Source organism: Chaetura pelagica, unplaced genomic scaffold (assembly GCF_000747805.2).
Source record: "Chaetura pelagica isolate M959 unplaced genomic scaffold, ChaPel_1.0 scaffold10, whole genome shotgun sequence".
Taxonomy (NCBI): Eukaryota; Metazoa; Chordata; class Aves; order Apodiformes; family Apodidae; genus Chaetura; species Chaetura pelagica.
In genome coordinates this window covers 11,459,901-11,478,577 of record NW_009952263.1, presented here as the reverse complement: position 1 = coordinate 11,478,577, position 18,677 = coordinate 11,459,901, and the positions used below count along the sequence as shown (strand labels likewise).

Here is an 18,677-nt window from a genome sequence, read left to right as displayed (position 1 = left end):
TGCTGAACTGTGGTAACAGACTTGAAAGGCTTAGCCTACAAAAGCATGGGGACAGGAAGCAGAAATATTCATGGTGCCATAGAAATTACTAGTGGTTGATAGACTCACACAAGGGAAATATTTGTTATTAAAGAAGACATTAAATAGTTGAAGATACAGTATTTTCAATGATGACACACAAAGAGGAAATGTCAAGAACGTGAATGCTTTTTTGCAGTTGTGATCAGATTTCAGCATAAGGAATTGCACTCTACTTAACCAAGTTATCTAGTTACTGTCGTAGGCAGCCTGCCAGCCTTGGCTTCTCGAGTGGCAGCTGTTGGTTGTCATGCTCCATCCTAGAGTTAGCAGACTTTCCCCCAGAGCCATTTCCTTAATTTATAATTCTGCAGTGTCTCTTGAGGTTTGCTGGGCTTAGGTTATGTAAAGTAATTTTGCATTTTGCTTAATTCCAGAGGATTCCAGACATGCCTTTAGAATTAAGCAGTGTATCAAGTAGGAAACCTAAGGGCTGCAGCATTCAGTACCTGCTCCGCAAAGAACTGGAAACCCTTATCTTCACGAATACATTCATAGGTTTCTCCAAGCACAGGATTAAATGGCTTACTTCCAGCTCGGTAGTAACTGGATGCATATGCAGAGACTGCAAATGCAGCTATATAGACCTGGGGAAAACATATATGGTACGTGGATTAATAATTTACCACTGCCGTGCACAATTTTTGCTATACATTCTGATTTAACAGAGAAAAAACATAATTAAGGTCTTATCTTGACAACAGATTCTGTGATTTTCCCATCATTTGCAGACTACAAACATGCATACCTCCTGCAGCTTAAGCACTAGCTCAAACATTACAGAATTATTCCGTTTTCAGAAAATCATTTAGTCGTCCAGGGACAAACACTGCAAATTTCATCAACTGAAAATACCATTTTCTGAAAAAAACTTAGCATTCCGTAGTTCAAAGCAGTAACCATAAAAAATCAGTGTTAAATTTTGTATTATAACTGGCTTTCAAAGCTATGGTCTGTGATTCTATGGATCTAGCAACTATCCCTTTTCCTAAACATGACACAGGAAGTATTGGATGAATTTTCACCAAGTTTGCTGTTTCCAATGCAGAGTGAATTGAATTGTCATTTATCTACTGCGTGCTGTTTCCTAATCAGTAAACTCAATTGTGATGGAGATACAGGTAACCTTTCCAAATTTTTGCAGTCAACTCAAGCATAATTCCCCCTAAACATGAGGAATTAAAATTTGGAGTTATTCAATTCAGGTCTCTTTTGTACCATTTTTCTTCCTTTTCATTCTCTTTTCCTCATCTTGTATAAGTGTAGATGCTGTCCTTCCACCACTTCAGAAACAGAATCTACTTCAGGATGGCTCTTTTACGAACTATTGCCATTACTATGCAACAAATAGCATTAATTTTGCCTCAGGAACTTCTCAAAGGCAAAGCACCCTCAGCTAATTTCCAGATGCCTGTGTGTGGGAAGGAGGGAAAAGGCTACTTTTCACTCCCATATGAACAACTACTGCCCATTTTCTTTTAACATGTGTTCTCAAGGGAACAAGAAAAGCTCTGCACCAAAGCCTGCAGTTAAAAGCCACACCCTTTGCCCTTAGAACAGATGCTAATTTGTAACCCTTGCAGGATATCAGAATGGAGCAAAGAGGCTTTTCAAACATCATTTATAACATGGCTATTTACATCAATTAATAACCTCATTTAAAAATAAGATATATTGAGTTCCAAAGCTTACTTCAGCTTAAGGGACAATCTATAGCTTCTGCTTAAGATAATTTGAAGAGCTTTTAATCCTTTATTTACAGGCTTACATATTGAGTAGCTCAGAACAACTGAAATGCATTTGTTTCTTGTTCTTTTGCCAAATGCTGAAATCAGGGTTCTGCACTGGCACAACATGACACCATTACTGCACTCAGCATAGAACCACACGCTGGTTTGGGTTGGAAAGGACCTTAAAAATCATCAAGTTCCAGCCCCTCTATCGTGGGCAGGGAAACCTCCCACTAGACCAGGTTGCTCCAAGCCCCATCAAGCCTGGCCTTGAACACTTTCAGGGATAGGGCAGTCACAGCTTCTCTGGGCAGTTCTGAGATCCAGAACATTTTGGATCAATCCCAAAACTTCACAAAACCAGTTAATAAAACACATGAAGATCATTTAGTTGATATAACGATATCACAGTAGTGTAGGGCTGGAAGATCCATCATCCTCTATGCATAAATGTGTTACCAGATTAGACACCCTTAAAAAAAGATATATCATAGCTTTCATACTTAAGAGGGAACTACACTAGTTCAACCCCTCCTCCTTTTTTGCTGTACGTTTTTAATCTTACAGAGCAAGAGCTGAAAGACAGAACTAAACTACTTCTTTGTTTAACCTTGCAGAACAGCAAGGTACTTGAGGAGAGAGACTTCCTGACAAAGCAACAGAAATTATGCAGACGAGCCAAAAATAGCACGTAGGTAAGTACGTGCAGAGAGCTGCCTCTCTCAGCTGGGAGAAAAAGAAAAATGGAGGATAACATAATTTCTTTGGCAGATTGTTTTTACATTTACTCTATTCTAATTATATTGAATACTGCTAAGTATTTGGAATAACATATTTACCATCCGTTCAAAGGGGTTAGGTGTGTGTGCTGCTTTATCTAGTAGTTCACTGTACTCCAGCTCCTCGCAGAGACGCTGAAGGGTGTTGAGCGGCTCATTTAATTCAACCGGCATGGCCACTTTGGAGAGATCCTTTCCTATGTTATTTCTCAGGATATTCCATAGGCTGATGTTACTTGTATTAGGACATGGAGCTGGTAAACATGTTCTCCGTTTAGAATTGCATCTAATTCCACTTGCAGAAATACAGTCTGAAAAGGAAGGAAGTGGCAGAAAAAGTCAATTCACTGTTTCCTTAGTTTCATTCCCTTTGCAAACATACATTAAAATGTATCCATCTTTTCTTCTGACTTCCTTCCACCTTTACAATTCATTCAAGTATTTCACTTGTAGTTTGAAGATAGCCTCATATAAAATGATAAAATAAAGAACCAGATTTGAATTTCTGTATGTTAACTGAGGTAAATACCAGGTATAAAAGATGCATAAAATATTACTTTGTTTTCCCTTAAAAGCTGTAAGAAAGGCTCAAGTTTCCCTTTGAATTTGGAAGAGTAAATATTATATCTCTTCTATTTGTAACAGAGATAGATTCCTATCTGTTTAAGTGACATAAAACCTCCTTCCTTGACAGAGCTTCAATTAAGCTGATGCTTCTCAGAAGGCAAGGTGTAACTTACAGATCCAAGAATAATAACAACTCCTACCTTTCTTTTCATACTTTTTAAAATACTTCTACCAGGGAAATTTACTGCACCACAGATTTATGTGCAGGCTTTTTCACAGTGCTCCCCAAAGTGCTTAGCATTTAAAAAATTCTAGTGATATTAGAGGTAGTCCCATATGTTGGTGGAGAAATGGCCTGGTTTAAAGGTGGAAAATCTGAAGCAACTGTGGAGCTATGGATTTGCTGAAGATGAAAAAGGACTTGTGTCTAGAGTCCTTGACATGAATATATGTCTGTGTTACTATGTCAAACCATTTGGAACAGGATAAATAGTTCTAAGTGTGCCATGAAATATTTTGTGGCAGTATAAAACAGAGCAACAAGCTTCTGCGAGTAGACTTAACAGTGCTTAGCTGTACATCAATCTCATTTCAGAGAGGAATACGGTTGCCACTACAAGAAGATATTTTATCTTTACACATCCTTAGAAGGACCTAGAAAGCTCCTGCCCTAGAATCTGTTACCATTTGGAGACATTCAGGTACAGCCCCAACCTGTCAACCCCTCATCTGGCTTGTCTCCCACAGCTTTGTCTTGGATGACTTAAAACAAGACTGGGCAGCACGATCGTTCCTGTACTGCACATGCCCAAAGAATCACTGCCCTTGAGTGCACGATTTCAATCACCATTTCCTCTGCTGGCCCACTGACTTGAGCAAGGTATCAGCAGTGCTTCCAACAGTGACAAAGTGCAGACAACCACAAGGGCTAACTTCTGCTAACTCATGCCTCAGATAGAGGTTTTCAAGCATAATCAGCAGCCTCAAAGTTTAGAGCAAGAAGTTGCTGTCTTTTCTGCCACTCACAAACTATAATTCCTAATATCTCATATGACCAAGTAACCCTAACAAGGTCTGGTAAACTATTTACAATCCTCTTCTTTTTGCATAAAAATGGCATGAGCTCTATGAATAAAAAAATCTACCTGAAACAGTTACACTGTTAAGAGGTCAACTCATATACTTCACTCTTGGAAGAATTTATTTAATATCAGAAGAAGTGAAAAAGAAGGATGTTCCCTTAGATATATCAGGAATTATGGGATATCTGGAGAGGAAAGAGGCAAATGCTAAAAATGTTTCTTCATTCAAAAGAGCTCTCTGAATTTTTATTTGGCTATGTCCTTTGAGAGCTCTCTGCCCCCTTAAGAAAATATCTGTAACAAATGGCCAATATTGAAGGCGATTAAAACATCTCACCTCCAGCTACACTCAATTACTTTTAAGGCCAGACTGGACTATTATCACCATCTGCTCTGACCTTGTACATTACAGTGGCCAGAGGATTTTATCATAATCCCAAAATTTATGGTTCAGCTAAAGCCCTGTAGGAAAAAGACATCCAGTTTGCTATTTATGAGAGTGGCAGGCTGCCCAGAGCACAGAAATCGCAGGTACCAGAAGCACGTGGAAGTGCTGCTAATACAGAGGAGTTTCAGTGATAGCCCTTGTTATAAGAAGGTGAACAGCCACACTAGTACAGTTTTATAAGGTCCAGATCATGAGTTAAATCAATCTGAATTCTTTCCTATCTTTCAAATAAAACAAACAAAACCAAACAAAACACACAAAACAAAAAAACCAACAAAAAAAAGCAAAACAAAAAACAAACAAACAAAAAACAACACAAAAAACCTGAAAAGCTGAAAAAAAGCTGAAAGAAGTTGAAGGCTCAAAGCCAATTAGTTTATTATGATCAATTCTTCTCCCTCCTTGTTGTATTCTGTCTCTAATTAGCAAGGTGGTTAAATAAGCATATGCACTAACAAGACTATCATGATTAAAACATGCAAGAAAGAAATCCTTTTGGTCATACACCAGATATGTCAGTGTGCAATTGTTCTCATGTTCCTTTAAACATCAAGTTCTGCTAAAAACAACAGAACTCTGAATGCAGTTGTTAAGTTGTAGACTGAAAAATGAAGTGACAAGAAGAAAATTACTTTTTGAAAAATAAGAAATCAGCTAGGCCTTGCTACTTTGAAAAATCCTGTGGCCATTATAGGAAATTAAAAGGAGTGGGAGTTGCACCAAAGAAGTCAAGAAAATAGGTGTTTCTGTGCTGATACAGAACCAGCATTCTGCTTAATCAATGGTGCTTGGGCCCTGTAAAATAGATTAGCCAGAATGTACTGTTCAAAAGTAATCTGAGGCTATATAGGAGAAAAAGCACAGATTATTTTCATGTCAAAACCTGTAATATGCAATTACTTCTAGAAAGAGAAGGGAAAAAAACAACCCAAACAAAAAGAAACAAAGAAAATTCTTAAAACATGGTGTAAAAAAACCCACTGAACTTACCTAAAGTGTGTCTTTCATTCTCCATGTCATTGCTTAAGTTATCTTCTGAGACGTTATCACTGATATCACTTACATATGAGTCATCATCCGATACCTGAGTGTGGGGTGTGGAAATAAGCAAGATACATCACTCATTAAAATAACCCCATATGCACATGAAAATTCTTACTTTCTGGTGCAATTATTGTTCTAATAGATTTGAACTGTTTAGGCTGTATTTTGGTATTACAGGAAAGTCCTAGAAAGTCCTAACAAGACACAGTTGAGTTTGGGAGACATCACCATCATTGAAAATTCCCCTATTCTTTTGGTGGAGACACACTTCACCTTCTTGGCCCCACAGAGAAGAAGGCTTTATTTATATCAAAAGCCAAGGTTTTTATGGAGTCTGACTGAGATGACAAAATGAGCTGTTAAGTTTCAATATGCACAATATCAGCCACAAGATACCTCCAAGTACCTCAAGGACAGGTGTGAATATATACGTCTATGATACAATTTCTTAAGCACCTGTATGACGACTCAAGGCAGACTGTACAATACAGGCAGTACCTGCATACTAGCTGCCTAATGACCATTTGCCTCAGTGTGCATATAAAAATTTTCCACAATCATTGTTTCATTTTAAAGTGAAGAGATAATGACAATAAATAAGTATATGCAGCATATTAATTTCTACATGTTTTGAAAGTTTTCATTTTTCTCGCAGCCATCTGATGTGAAATTAGCACTCAAAAAGACTACGTGTCAAGTAGCAGGTAAGAAAGCACATCAGAATGTCAATCTTTATGCTCAGACCTCATTTTCTGAAGAGCTAGCAGACAGTAGGACCTCCTGTGCATCAAAAAATTCTGTGAGAGAGTCAGCTATAGACAGTCTGCTTTCGTTGGAGACCTGGTGAACCAGACCTCTGCTTTCTTCTCTTGAATTTTCCTGTTTAAAAGAAATAAAAAGTTTTGAGAGGAGAGGTACCCCAAACAGCACTCCTGCATGCAATTCCAGTCACTTAACTTAAAGGGCTATAAAATGCTGGGAGAAGATGGCACATGCTCCTCTCCATTTTAGTGAAAGGTACTTTGTGTTTCAAGGAGGGATTTAAAACCAAAGTAATACAGACCAAAGAGAAAAGGAAAAAAAATAGTGGTGGAAAAAAAAGCAATGCATATTCAGTAAATCAGTTCTGGCACTGCATGTACTTTTTCCTCAAAACAAACAAGCAAACAAAAGTAAAATGTTTTGATATTTGAGTGATTTAACCAGATATACACAAGTATATAATCAAAAAGCCCCCAAAAGAACAAAACTCTCATCCCTTTATATTACATCCTAGACTCACATTCCCTTCTGATCTTAGCAAATGAATTAGTCTTCTCCTAAGCCTTGCTATTAATGCAAAGGCTGCAGTGCAATGGCATGCAAAATTTAGAGGGAAAAAATTGCTTTCTGTGTAATAGTAATGCTTTCCTAGCTCTCTTTCTTCACTAGATAATTTCATATGCTGTGCTTTGGAAAGCTTTCCTTCATCTCCACACCTGAGATAGCTGTATTAAGCAAACCAACCATATTATCAAAGCCACGAAATGACACTGTTTTGACTGCCACAGAGATCTCAGTAACTCCTCCCATGGAAGCTCTACTGATCCTCGGCATAAGCAGAGTTCCAAAAGGTGGCCTAGCAAAGGTGGGGAGACCAGCAAGACTTGGTTAATTCTGTGGCTGCAGTAAAAACATCAAAGAACATTGTGCACTATTGCTTTCCCTGATTAACTCCACCAATAACAAGGAAAAGGACCGGCTGGCCCAAAGGAGTGTATTAGCTGCTTTCAAGCTTTTCTGCATGAAATGCTTTACTAACTTGTAACAATTACTGCCTTATCATAATATTGTAGGAGTTGTAGAGTTTTCCTTTCAGAACAAGATAATGAACAATATGACAAGTCTACAATCAAACTGACAAATCTTCTTTCAAAGCTTTTCTGATGGTAGATTTTACTACAGCTGATAATAGTGATATGAGATCATACAAGACTTGTTTTTTAAATATATATATACTTGAAGCATCAAGAGGAAACCTTAACATTGCCTCTTCAGTAGGAAGGCAGTTACACTAGTCTACAAGTAAAAAAAAACTAAAATAATAATTGCTACTGGGATTCTTTCCAATACTGTATTTTGAGGCTGAGAAAGACAGTGAGCTGGAAAGGTTTGGAAAAGAACGGAAGTATTTTCTACCTATCACATGCGAGTTTCACATTGTCTTCTTCCATGTTCCCACTCTGACATGATAAATTACTGCCCAAGAGACAAAACAAACCTTTACCTTATGGAAAGACTTGAGATACTAGTTTATACCACTTCAATTTCCACAGGTCTGTCATAGCAGCTGTTGAATCATTTGGAGACAAGTTTTGTGGAGCAGCCCTGTCTTCCTCACAGTAGCACTATGCTATCACAGTCCTCAGAACATGAAACTTCTCCAGTGTAAGTTATTTCATCCTTAAGTTTCATCCCAAACCATGCTAGAGGGAATTTGTGAATGAAACCTCTAAAGGATCTTTTAAAAGCTATTTTTGGTGTGTGTCTGTGTGTATATATATATGTCTTATGCATAATTGCAGAAATAACCCATTGTCATTGCAAGGACCTCCACTACATAAGAAAATAAAGAACTCCTGAAATTAAAAAGCAATGCAGTAATGCTTGTCTGGAAAGCAGTTTAAGTGCTATTCAAATTCTCATGGGATTAAAAGCAAAAGGCATGAGAATGATCAACTACCTTAAATATCCCCCCCAAAAAACCAATGACAACAACAAAACCCAAAACCAAACCAAACTAAAGAAACAACTAAACAAAAAACAAACAACCAAAAAAACCCCAAACCAAGCAAAGAGCTAAATATGACCAAAACACAGCTCTGCTAAAACAGAACTAAACCAGAAGTGTACAGATGGAGTGACTAAACTGTCTTTAGAAATAAAAGGAAATAATAAGTTATATAAATTCCCTGATGTTACATTCACTCAAGTTGAATACTACAAGCACAGCAGAAGATTCTGTTTGAGTTAACACTTAGGAAAATCCACCAGAAATAAGACACCAGTAACACCTAGGTCCCATGACCTATAAATACACCACATTCACACGTATTCTACAGCAAGCCAAAAAACTGTCTGAACATCAGTCCTTCTCAAACTGGCTAACTGGATATGCAGAAGATTCCCCAGGTTTCCACAAAGAAAACTAAATGGCTGAAAGGGCTCTTGTACATGTCATTTCTTTGATCCTTTCATGGAAATGTCCAACAGCTGTTCTAAACCTTAGGTGAGCCACAATGGTAGCCAGTGTTCTGGGATAACAGTGTTTAGACAGGCAACAGAAAGACAACAGAACTAGAAATTGAACAAGGGAGTAAGGGAGAGAGAAACAGCATGAAAGTAACAAGGCAGCAGCTCTGTTCATGCTGAACGGGAAGCATGCAGGGCATGAAGGAGAACACCAGGAAGCAGTACCAAAAAAGTAATGGAAACGTGTTCTGGAAAACTGCTCACAAGGAAAGTCTACACAACACATCATCAGAAACTACTCAACCACAAAAACAGACTCATTTTACTAGCACAAAACACCATAGGAAAGATAAGAACAGGACACAAAGGCAGCTACGCAGCACTGTTTAGATGTAGGGGCTTGAGGAACAGACATCACTGAAAGAGGAAATCCATACCCACCTTCACCAAATCTGGACTTGATTTTGCATTAGATGCTGAATCAAGGATCATAGATTCGGCATGTATTCTGCGTAACCGGTCTTTAAGATCTGTGTTTTGTGCTAATGCCTGGAATATTTAACAAAAATATTTGGGATATAAAGTTCTCTCAACTAACTTGAACGTGGCTTTGTTGTGTCAAGAGGGGTGAAGAGTATTTAAAATGCAGTATAAAACACCATGTCCACATGAGTTTTTACTGGTTCAGCAAATCTTTTGTTATAAATGCTTCAAACTTTGCTCCTTAACTCTCAAAAGTTAGAACTATTTTTGTTCAGTATGGGAGAAAAAAAGACAAAGATGGCAGGGATATTTCTGAGGCTATATAGGAGAAAAAGCACAGATTATTTTCATGTCAAAACCTGTAATATGCAATTACTTCTAGAAAGAGAAGGGAAAAAAACAACCCAAACAAAAAGAAACAAAGAAAATTCTTAAAACATGGTGTAAAAAAACCCACTGAACTTACCTAAAGTGTGTCTTTCATTCTCCATGTCATTGCTTAAGTTATCTTCTGAGACGTTATCACTGATATCACTTACATATGAGTCATCATCCGATACCTGAGTGTGGGGTGTGGAAATAAGCAAGATACATCACTCATTAAAATAACCCCATATGCACATGAAAATTCTTACTTTCTGGTGCAATTATTGTTCTAATAGATTTGAACTGTTTAGGCTGTATTTTGGTATTACAGGAAAGTCCTAGAAAGTCCTAACAAGACACAGTTGAGTTTGGGAGACATCACCATCATTGAAAATTCACCTATTCTTTTGGTGGAGACACACTTCACCTTCTTGGCCCCACAGAGAAGAAGGCTTTATTTATATCAAAAGCCAAGGTTTTTATGGAGTCTGACTGAGATGACAAAATGAGCTGTTAAGTTTCAATATGCACAATATCAGCCACAAGATACCTCCAAGTACCTCAAGGACAGGTGTGAATATATACGTCTATGATACAATTTCTTAAGCACCTGTATGACGACTCAAGGCAGACTGTACAATACAGGCAGTACCTGCATACTAGCTGCCTAATGACCATTTGCCTCAGTGTGCATATAAAAATTTTCCACAATCATTGTTTCATTTTAAAGTGAAGAGATAATGACAATAAATAAGTATATGCAGCATATTAATTTCTACATGTTTTGAAAGTTTTCATTTTTCTCGCAGCCATCTGATGTGAAATTAGCACTCAAAAAGACTACGTGTCAAGTAGCAGGTAAGAAAGCACATCAGAATGTCAATCTTTATGCTCAGACCTCATTTTCTGAAGAGCTAGCAGACAGTAGGACCTCCTGTGCATCAAAAAATTCTGTGAGAGAGTCAGCTATAGACAGTCTGCTTTCGTTGGAGACCTGGTGAACCAGACCTCTGCTTTCTTCTCTTGAATTTTCCTGTTTAAAAGAAATAAAAAGTTTTGAGAGGAGAGGTACCCCAAACAGCACTCCTGCATGCAATTCCAGTCACTTAACTTAAAGGGCTATAAAATGCTGGGAGAAGATGGCACATGCTCCTCTCCATTTTAGTGAAAGGTACTTTGTGTTTCAAGGAGGGATTTAAAACCAAAGTAATACAGACCAAAGAGAAAAGGAAAAAAAATAGTGGTGGAAAAAAAAGCAATGCATATTCAGTAAATCAGTTCTGGCACTGCATGTACTTTTTCCTCAAAACAAACAAGCAAACAAAAGTAAAATGTTTTGATATTTGAGTGATTTAACCAGATATACACAAGTATATAATCAAAAAGCCCCCAAAAGAACAAAACTCTCATCCCTTTATATTACATCCTAGACTCACATTCCCTTCTGATCTTAGCAAATGAATTAGTCTTCTCCTAAGCCTTGCTATTAATGCAAAGGCTGCAGTGCAATGGCATGCAAAATTTAGAGGGAAAAAATTGCTTTCTGTGTAATAGTAATGCTTTCCTAGCTCTCTTTCTTCACTAGATAATTTCATATGCTGTGCTTTGGAAAGCTTTCCTTCATCTCCACACCTGAGATAGCTGTATTAAGCAAACCAACCATATTATCAAAGCCACGAAATGACACTGTTTTGACTGCCACAGAGATCTCAGTAACTCCTCCCATGGAAGCTCTACTGATCCTCGGCATAAGCAGAGTTCCAAAAGGTGGCCTAGCAAAGGTGGGGAGACCAGCAAGACTTGGTTAATTCTGTGGCTGCAGTAAAAACATCAAAGAACATTGTGCACTATTGCTTTCCCTGATTAACTCCACCAATAACAAGGAAAAGGACCGGCTGGCCCAAAGGAGTGTATTAGCTGCTTTCAAGCTTTTCTGCATGAAATGCTTTACTAACTTGTAACAATTACTGCCTTATCATAATATTGTAGGAGTTGTAGAGTTTTCCTTTCAGAACAAGATAATGAACAATATGACAAGTCTACAATCAAACTGACAAATCTTCTTTCAAAGCTTTTCTGATGGTAGATTTTACTACAGCTGATAATAGTGATATGAGATCATACAAGACTTGTTTTTTAAATATATATATACTTGAAGCATCAAGAGGAAACCTTAACATTGCCTCTTCAGTAGGAAGGCAGTTACACTAGTCTACAAGTAAAAAAAAACTAAAATAATAATTGCTACTGGGATTCTTTCCAATACTGTATTTTGAGGCTGAGAAAGACAGTGAGCTGGAAAGGTTTGGAAAAGAACGGAAGTATTTTCTACCTATCACATGCGAGTTTCACATTGTCTTCTTCCATGTTCCCACTCTGACATGATAAATTACTGCCCAAGAGACAAAACAAACCTTTACCTTATGGAAAGACTTGAGATACTAGTTTATACCACTTCAATTTCCACAGGTCTGTCATAGCAGCTGTTGAATCATTTGGAGACAAGTTTTGTGGAGCAGCCCTGTCTTCCTCACAGTAGCACTATGCTATCACAGTCCTCAGAACATGAAACTTCTCCAGTGTAAGTTATTTCATCCCAAACCATGCTAGAGGGAATTTGTGAATGAAACCTCTAAAGGATCTTTTAAAAGCTATTTTTGGTGTGTGTCTGTGTGTATATATATATGTCTTATGCATAATTGCAGAAATAACCCATTGTCATTGCAAGGACCTCCACTACATAAGAAAATAAAGAACTCCTGAAATTAAAAAGCAATGCAGTAATGCTTGTCTGGAAAGCAGTTTAAGTGCTATTCAAATTCTCATGGGATTAAAAGCAAAAGGCATGAGAATGATCAACTACCTTAAATATCCCCCCCAAAAAACCAATGACAACAACAAAACCCAAAACCAAACCAAACTAAAGAAACAACTAAACAAAAAACAAACAACCAAAAAAACCCCAAACCAAGCAAAGAGCTAAATATGACCAAAACACAGCTCTGCTAAAACAGAACTAAACCAGAAGTGTACAGATGGAGTGACTAAACTGTCTTTAGAAATAAAAGGAAATAATAAGTTATATAAATTCCCTGATGTTACATTCACTCAAGTTGAATACTACAAGCACAGCAGAAGATTCTGTTTGAGTTAACACTTAGGAAAATCCACCAGAAATAAGACACCAGTAACACCTAGGTCCCATGACCTATAAATACACCACATTCACACGTATTCTACAGCAAGCCAAAAAACTGTCTGAACATCAGTCCTTCTCAAACTGGCTAACTGGATATGCAGAAGATTCCCCAGGTTTCCACAAAGAAAACTAAATGGCTGAAAGGGCTCTTGTACATGTCATTTCTTTGATCCTTTCATGGAAATGTCCAACAGCTGTTCTAAACCTTAGGTGAGCCACAATGGTAGCCAGTGTTCTGGGATAACAGTGTTTAGACAGGCAACAGAAAGACAACAGAACTAGAAATTGAACAAGGGAGTAAGGGAGAGAGAAACAGCATGAAAGTAACAAGGCAGCAGCTCTGTTCATGCTGAACGGGAAGCATGCAGGGCATGAAGGAGAACACCAGGAAGCAGTACCAAAAAAGTAATGGAAACGTGTTCTGGAAAACTGCTCACAAGGAAAGTCTACACAACACATCATCAGAAACTACTCAACCACAAAAACAGACTCATTTTACTAGCACAAAACACCATAGGAAAGATAAGAACAGGACACAAAGGCAGCTACGCAGCACTGTTTAGATGTAGGGGCTTGAGGAACAGACATCACTGAAAGAGGAAATCCATACCCACCTTCACCAAATCTGGACTTGATTTTGCATTAGATGCTGAATCAAGGATCATAGATTCGGCATGTATTCTGCGTAACCGGTCTTTAAGATCTGTGTTTTGTGCTAATGCCTGGAATATTTAACAAAAATATTTGGGATATAAAGTTCTCTCAACTAACTTGAACGTGGCTTTGTTGTGTCAAGAGGGGTGAAGAGTATTTAAAATGCAGTATAAAACACCATGTCCACATGAGTTTTTACTGGTTCAGCAAATCTTTTGTTATAAATGCTTCAAACTTTGCTCCTTAACTCTCAAAATTTAGAACTATTTTTGTTCAGTATGGGAGAAAAAAAGACAAAGATGGCAGGGATATTTCAAGTTACCAGGTTTTGCAAGCTGCTTTAATGAGTTATAAATCAATTCTGTGGATCTTCTTTCTTTTCAAGCTCCCTTCCCTCACCCCTATCTCCAACCTAGCCTCTCTCATAATTAATTCTTACTCTTGTCACATCCAAATATGTTTAATTCTTCCATCACCCTTTGCCTCCTACTGACAGAGAAAGAAGAAAAATTCAGACACGAACAGATACAATTTGTGTCCTAGCAGCTGATAATGGCAATGATCAAAATAAAAGCCTCTAATGCAAACTTATATTTGTTACATGTTATTTACTCATGCTGGGTGCATCTGATGGACAGGTGTCTGTCAGAGCAGACTTGCAAGAGAAGAATGCAATCCTGCTTGCATTGAAAATATTTCTGGGGGAAAAATAAATAAATAAATAAAGATTGGGTTACTAATTTTGGAACAATTACTGAAGACGTACTGCTCATTTTAGTGATCTAAATCAACACGAGGATGTGAAGAACCCTGCTGTTTACACATCCACTTTGTCCCACAGATGCTTCTGATTTCAATGGTAATTTTTGTTGGAAATAGTCTTGAGGGCAGAAAAGACAGTAAGCTCAAAGTGTTGATGGAGGGAAGAAAGTAATTCCTGTCATTACATATCTGAGGTCTGAATTTGCCATAAATGCATCTGTCACTTCTGTGTCCAGCATTCAAGCAGACAGCATTATGTTATACCCACAACATTAGCTAAGTGAAAAACAGAATTTACACAGCTTTCCCATAATAGCATCTCCCAATTTTCATTGTTTGCTCCAAAGTGTTTTCTTCCTTCTATTGTCTTCCTCCTCCCTTCCAAATAAAAATATCTTATTTTTCCCCATTCTGTATTTGCTTTTCTTAGATTGTATGTGGCTCAAGGATACTTTCTTAATGAGGGAACCAGAAGCAGAGATGCTAATTTTGCAGTGTTTTACCCACTTCAAATATGTTCACCTTTCTTCCCCTGCCAGGCTTATGAGAACAAAACAGGCTTATGTTTTATAGCTTTCAACCTGTGAGTCTGATTTTTTGTTCCTCATGTACAGAAAACAAACTGAAATGAACAAAAACAAACATTAAGTCATCAACACAAGACTCTCTTGCAAGGAAGTCTTGGAAATATGTCAAGTTTATCATATCTGTGCTTCCACACATCTTCAAAGGAGGCTTATTCCTTTATCTTACAGGATCTCTGCTGTACAGGGTGAGAAAATTTCTGCTGGTATCATGGCTTTACAGATCTGCAGGCTAAGAGTAGGTGTCACAGGTGCTAACCTCTGCTGAAAATGCCAGGGTTCACAGATGGCTTCTGGATGGGCTACAAAAGGCTTACTAAGGATCAGATAGGATCTAAAAGCATGACATTTAAAATATATTTAGAGGATGAAGATGAACACCAGAATTTCATTGCTAATAAAAATATTTTCATGCTGTGTTCAGAAATCTTAAAACATGTTTTTATATTAAACGGTAAGCAAATAATACTTGAAAAATAAAAGTCACCTATTCAGATATGACAAGTGCAACATCTGAAAGCCCAAACCAAAAAAATGCAAGTCAGTGAGTAAAATACTATGAAGACATCACAGCCTCTAAAGGTGTAGGCAAAGAGGCATATTATACACTTAGAAAACTAAAACTATATGCAGCTTTTGTAAAGCAATGGAAGTTTTCATATTGAAATAATTCTAAGATTACCTATATCATATTTATCAAATACAAGGAGTCTTCCTTCTGATTAGGAATTTGAAACAAATATTGAAATGTAATGGTCATAGAAATGATGGCACTTGTTGCTCTGAAATCAGATCACTGTGTGGTTGGCATGTTCAAACAAGCCTTACTTGAAAGTTCTGAACTAATTACAAAAAGCACACCAATAAAAACCACCAGCTTTTAAAGTCTTTGTAATTCAGAACTCTGCCTAACAGAAACCTAATAGAAAATCAAGGTTGAAAGTCAATATAAACAAGTTGTACTTGAATTTGCTTTGCAGAGTCTTAGTGCAGCATGATGAAGCTTGAGTGCATTAGAAGGGAGAGCTGAGTGCTTTCAGCCACTCTCACTTTTATTTTATGCCAAGTCATTCAGTGAATACTTGAGTGTTGTTTAGGAAAAGAAAAATAAAAGGAAACCTGCAACCTACCAGAACTGAGTGATAAAACAGTGTACGTTTTGAGAGGAAGTAGACTCATCATCACAGAGTAGCCCTCTAATTCTTAATATCAAATTATACAGATTATACTATATATCTAAATCAATCTATTAAACTTAAGTAATTTCACAATACCATTAACGTGTAGGAAAAAATATTTGAAAAACACCATATAAAAATTTTACTGTGATTCAATACTGCAAATTCCAGCACAAAACAGACATTAAAGAAACAGAAATTAACTACTATACAATTTAAAAATATGACGTGATGTCAATGAAGATTGCTGAACTCCAGCATTTCACTTACGGATGTTAAGGCATTCTTCAAGCCAACTATTTGTGCAGAGGGAGACGAGGATGCATCCTGCTCCAGCATCTGCTTCACCTTTTCTCTCTCTGTAGATATGGTGCTGAAAGCTGACCTCAAGGTGAAGTAAACTAGAAGCATTTTGTAAAAAGTGACAGTTAAAAACAGCTACCAATTGTATACATGCCAATTATGTAAAACTTCAATAAAACACCATTTATGGTGATAGAAACAAGAATTTAGGTTAACAGATATGGTGGGTTACTAAAACCAAGTAATATTAATCAAGGTTATAGGGTAGATTTTTTTAGTAGGACAAATGTTTATGGTGAATACTACCATGTTGACTATACTAACCACAGTCAAAATTACTCTGATTATTTGTGACAGATGGCAACAAAGCTAACTAACCACATCTGCTCTTCACTTGCTTTTGTTCCCCAATTAGCTTGAATCTTCAGATGGTCATAACTCTATTCCACACACCTTTAATGTGGGGGAGAAGAAGAGAAGGGGAAAAATGAAATAGAAAAAAAAGTAATCAAAAAAGCAGCTATAACACATACTGTGCCACAGCTACAGGTTTAGTAGTGTCCCCACAAGCAAGTCAACTGTGGTGTTGAGTTTTGTTATTTCTTTTTGGGATAAGGAAATTTCAGCTTGTTAGATGATTTAGTGACTCAGAGTCAGATCCTGAATGCTGTGCATGTTATGCTGCTACTTCTACTCCTTCCTGAGCCAGCATCACCAGCCCGAAACATCCAAATCAGACAAAGATCATGCAATTTAAAAATTACTAGATTTTAAAGGGGAAATGCACTTTCCTTATTTTGCTACTTTTAAGACACAATCTTTTCTTTAACCACAAACAATACAAATTTATTCAAGTAGTATTTGTTTATGCAGGATTACAACATTTATCTAACTAGAGAATAAGAGGATTTCTGAGGCCCTAATCAAGCCTTGAAATAAAGTAATGAGAACTGTCAATGCAAAAATGTGTCCCTTTACAGGGAAATGGAGCTGTAAAGAAGAAGAAATCTCTGATATCTTTCTCTTTCAATCATCCACTCAGAGTTAAGCTGAATCGAGTATTTGATATAACCTAGTTTACTCGTATGAGAAAATATTCTTAATTTATATTTCAACACTGCAAACCATTACAAAGCTGATTTTCAGACTGTAATCTGAAGAAGTCCTTAACAGTATCACAGAGTGCAGAAAAGAAGACGCATCCATTATTTTATGTTAGCCTTTCAGATGTGGATGACATGACCAGAATCTTTAGTGACCTTAAATGCAATTTAGTAAGTTTGATACTAACTTAAATTTTAAGAATTATTTCATACTAAAATACTCATGTGACATTTTCTTTGATTTGTATCAAAAGCTAAAGAAAAGGTTGTCTTCACTACCTTTTTTTGGAAAGGGCATCATTTAAAGCAACTTCGGAAAAAAATTCTTCATACTCTGAATAAAATGCTACTGTATTCAATAGTGGCAAGTCAGTTGTCCCCTCAATGCATGGGTCAATCTAACCAAAATTTCCAATATGGACATTTCAGGTAAGATGATCTTGAGTAGGTGATTTCTTTACTCCACTTACTAGCAACTTTTTGTTCTGTACTCCACCCCCACTTCTTTTCTCTTTTTGGAAAACACATCAGTTTTTGACTATAATTGACTTTATAAAGCTTATTACATTTCTTACATAGCAGAATCAAGATACATCAGCACTAGCAGGGAAATGCCAGCAAAGAATACATATTGATAACATCAACCATCATCTTGTGGAAAAGGGGACAAAGCAAATTCTCCCAAACGTCTTTCAGATATAAATGCTTTAGTGCTTTACTCACCAGGACCACTGAAACAATAAAAATGTTTCTGGTGCAAGGGTGATGGAGCAAAGCACTGCTAATGAAAAATTATTTTGTGGAGAAACATTTCTAGTCAGGTTGCCCCTCTGGCTGCTTTACATTATTTTACTTCTCTTTATTCACTAGAAATAGGTTACTGCCATAGCAACCCCTTGCATCACCAACAAATGTTGACTCTGAAATCCAGTCAAGCACACTGAATATACAAACATACATGTGTTCATATACACATATATGCATGTAAACACAAAAGAGTATGAATCTGCTATGTTTATAGCAATCGATTTTAGGATTTTTAACTTTTGGCAAAAAAAAATTGCCATCAACATTTTCAGAACAGAA

The 18,677-nt window shown here is 37.1% G+C and overlaps 1 protein-coding gene across 4 annotated transcripts in view; it reads right to left on the bottom strand.

The window, feature by feature from the left end:
* OSBPL3 (oxysterol binding protein-like 3) overlaps window positions 1-18,677 on the bottom strand; it is a 43,715-nt gene that overhangs the window by 11,665 nt on the left and 13,373 nt on the right. For 2 of the 4 annotated variants that reach the window (XM_010007572.1, XM_010007573.1), the window contains 6 exons: window positions 16,456-16,586; window positions 13,622-13,729; window positions 10,707-10,841; window positions 9,909-10,002; window positions 2,648-2,898; window positions 528-665 (listed from right to left, as the gene is read on the bottom strand). In XM_010007572.1, coding sequence (XP_010005874.1) covers window positions 528-665; window positions 2,648-2,898; window positions 9,909-10,002; window positions 10,707-10,841; window positions 13,622-13,729; window positions 16,456-16,586 — 857 coding nt within the window. The remainder of the gene's footprint in view (window positions 1-527; window positions 666-2,647; window positions 2,899-9,908; window positions 10,003-10,706; window positions 10,842-13,621; window positions 13,730-16,455; window positions 16,587-18,677) is intronic. The other 2 variants (XM_010007574.1, XM_010007575.1) reach the window with 1 other exon arrangement.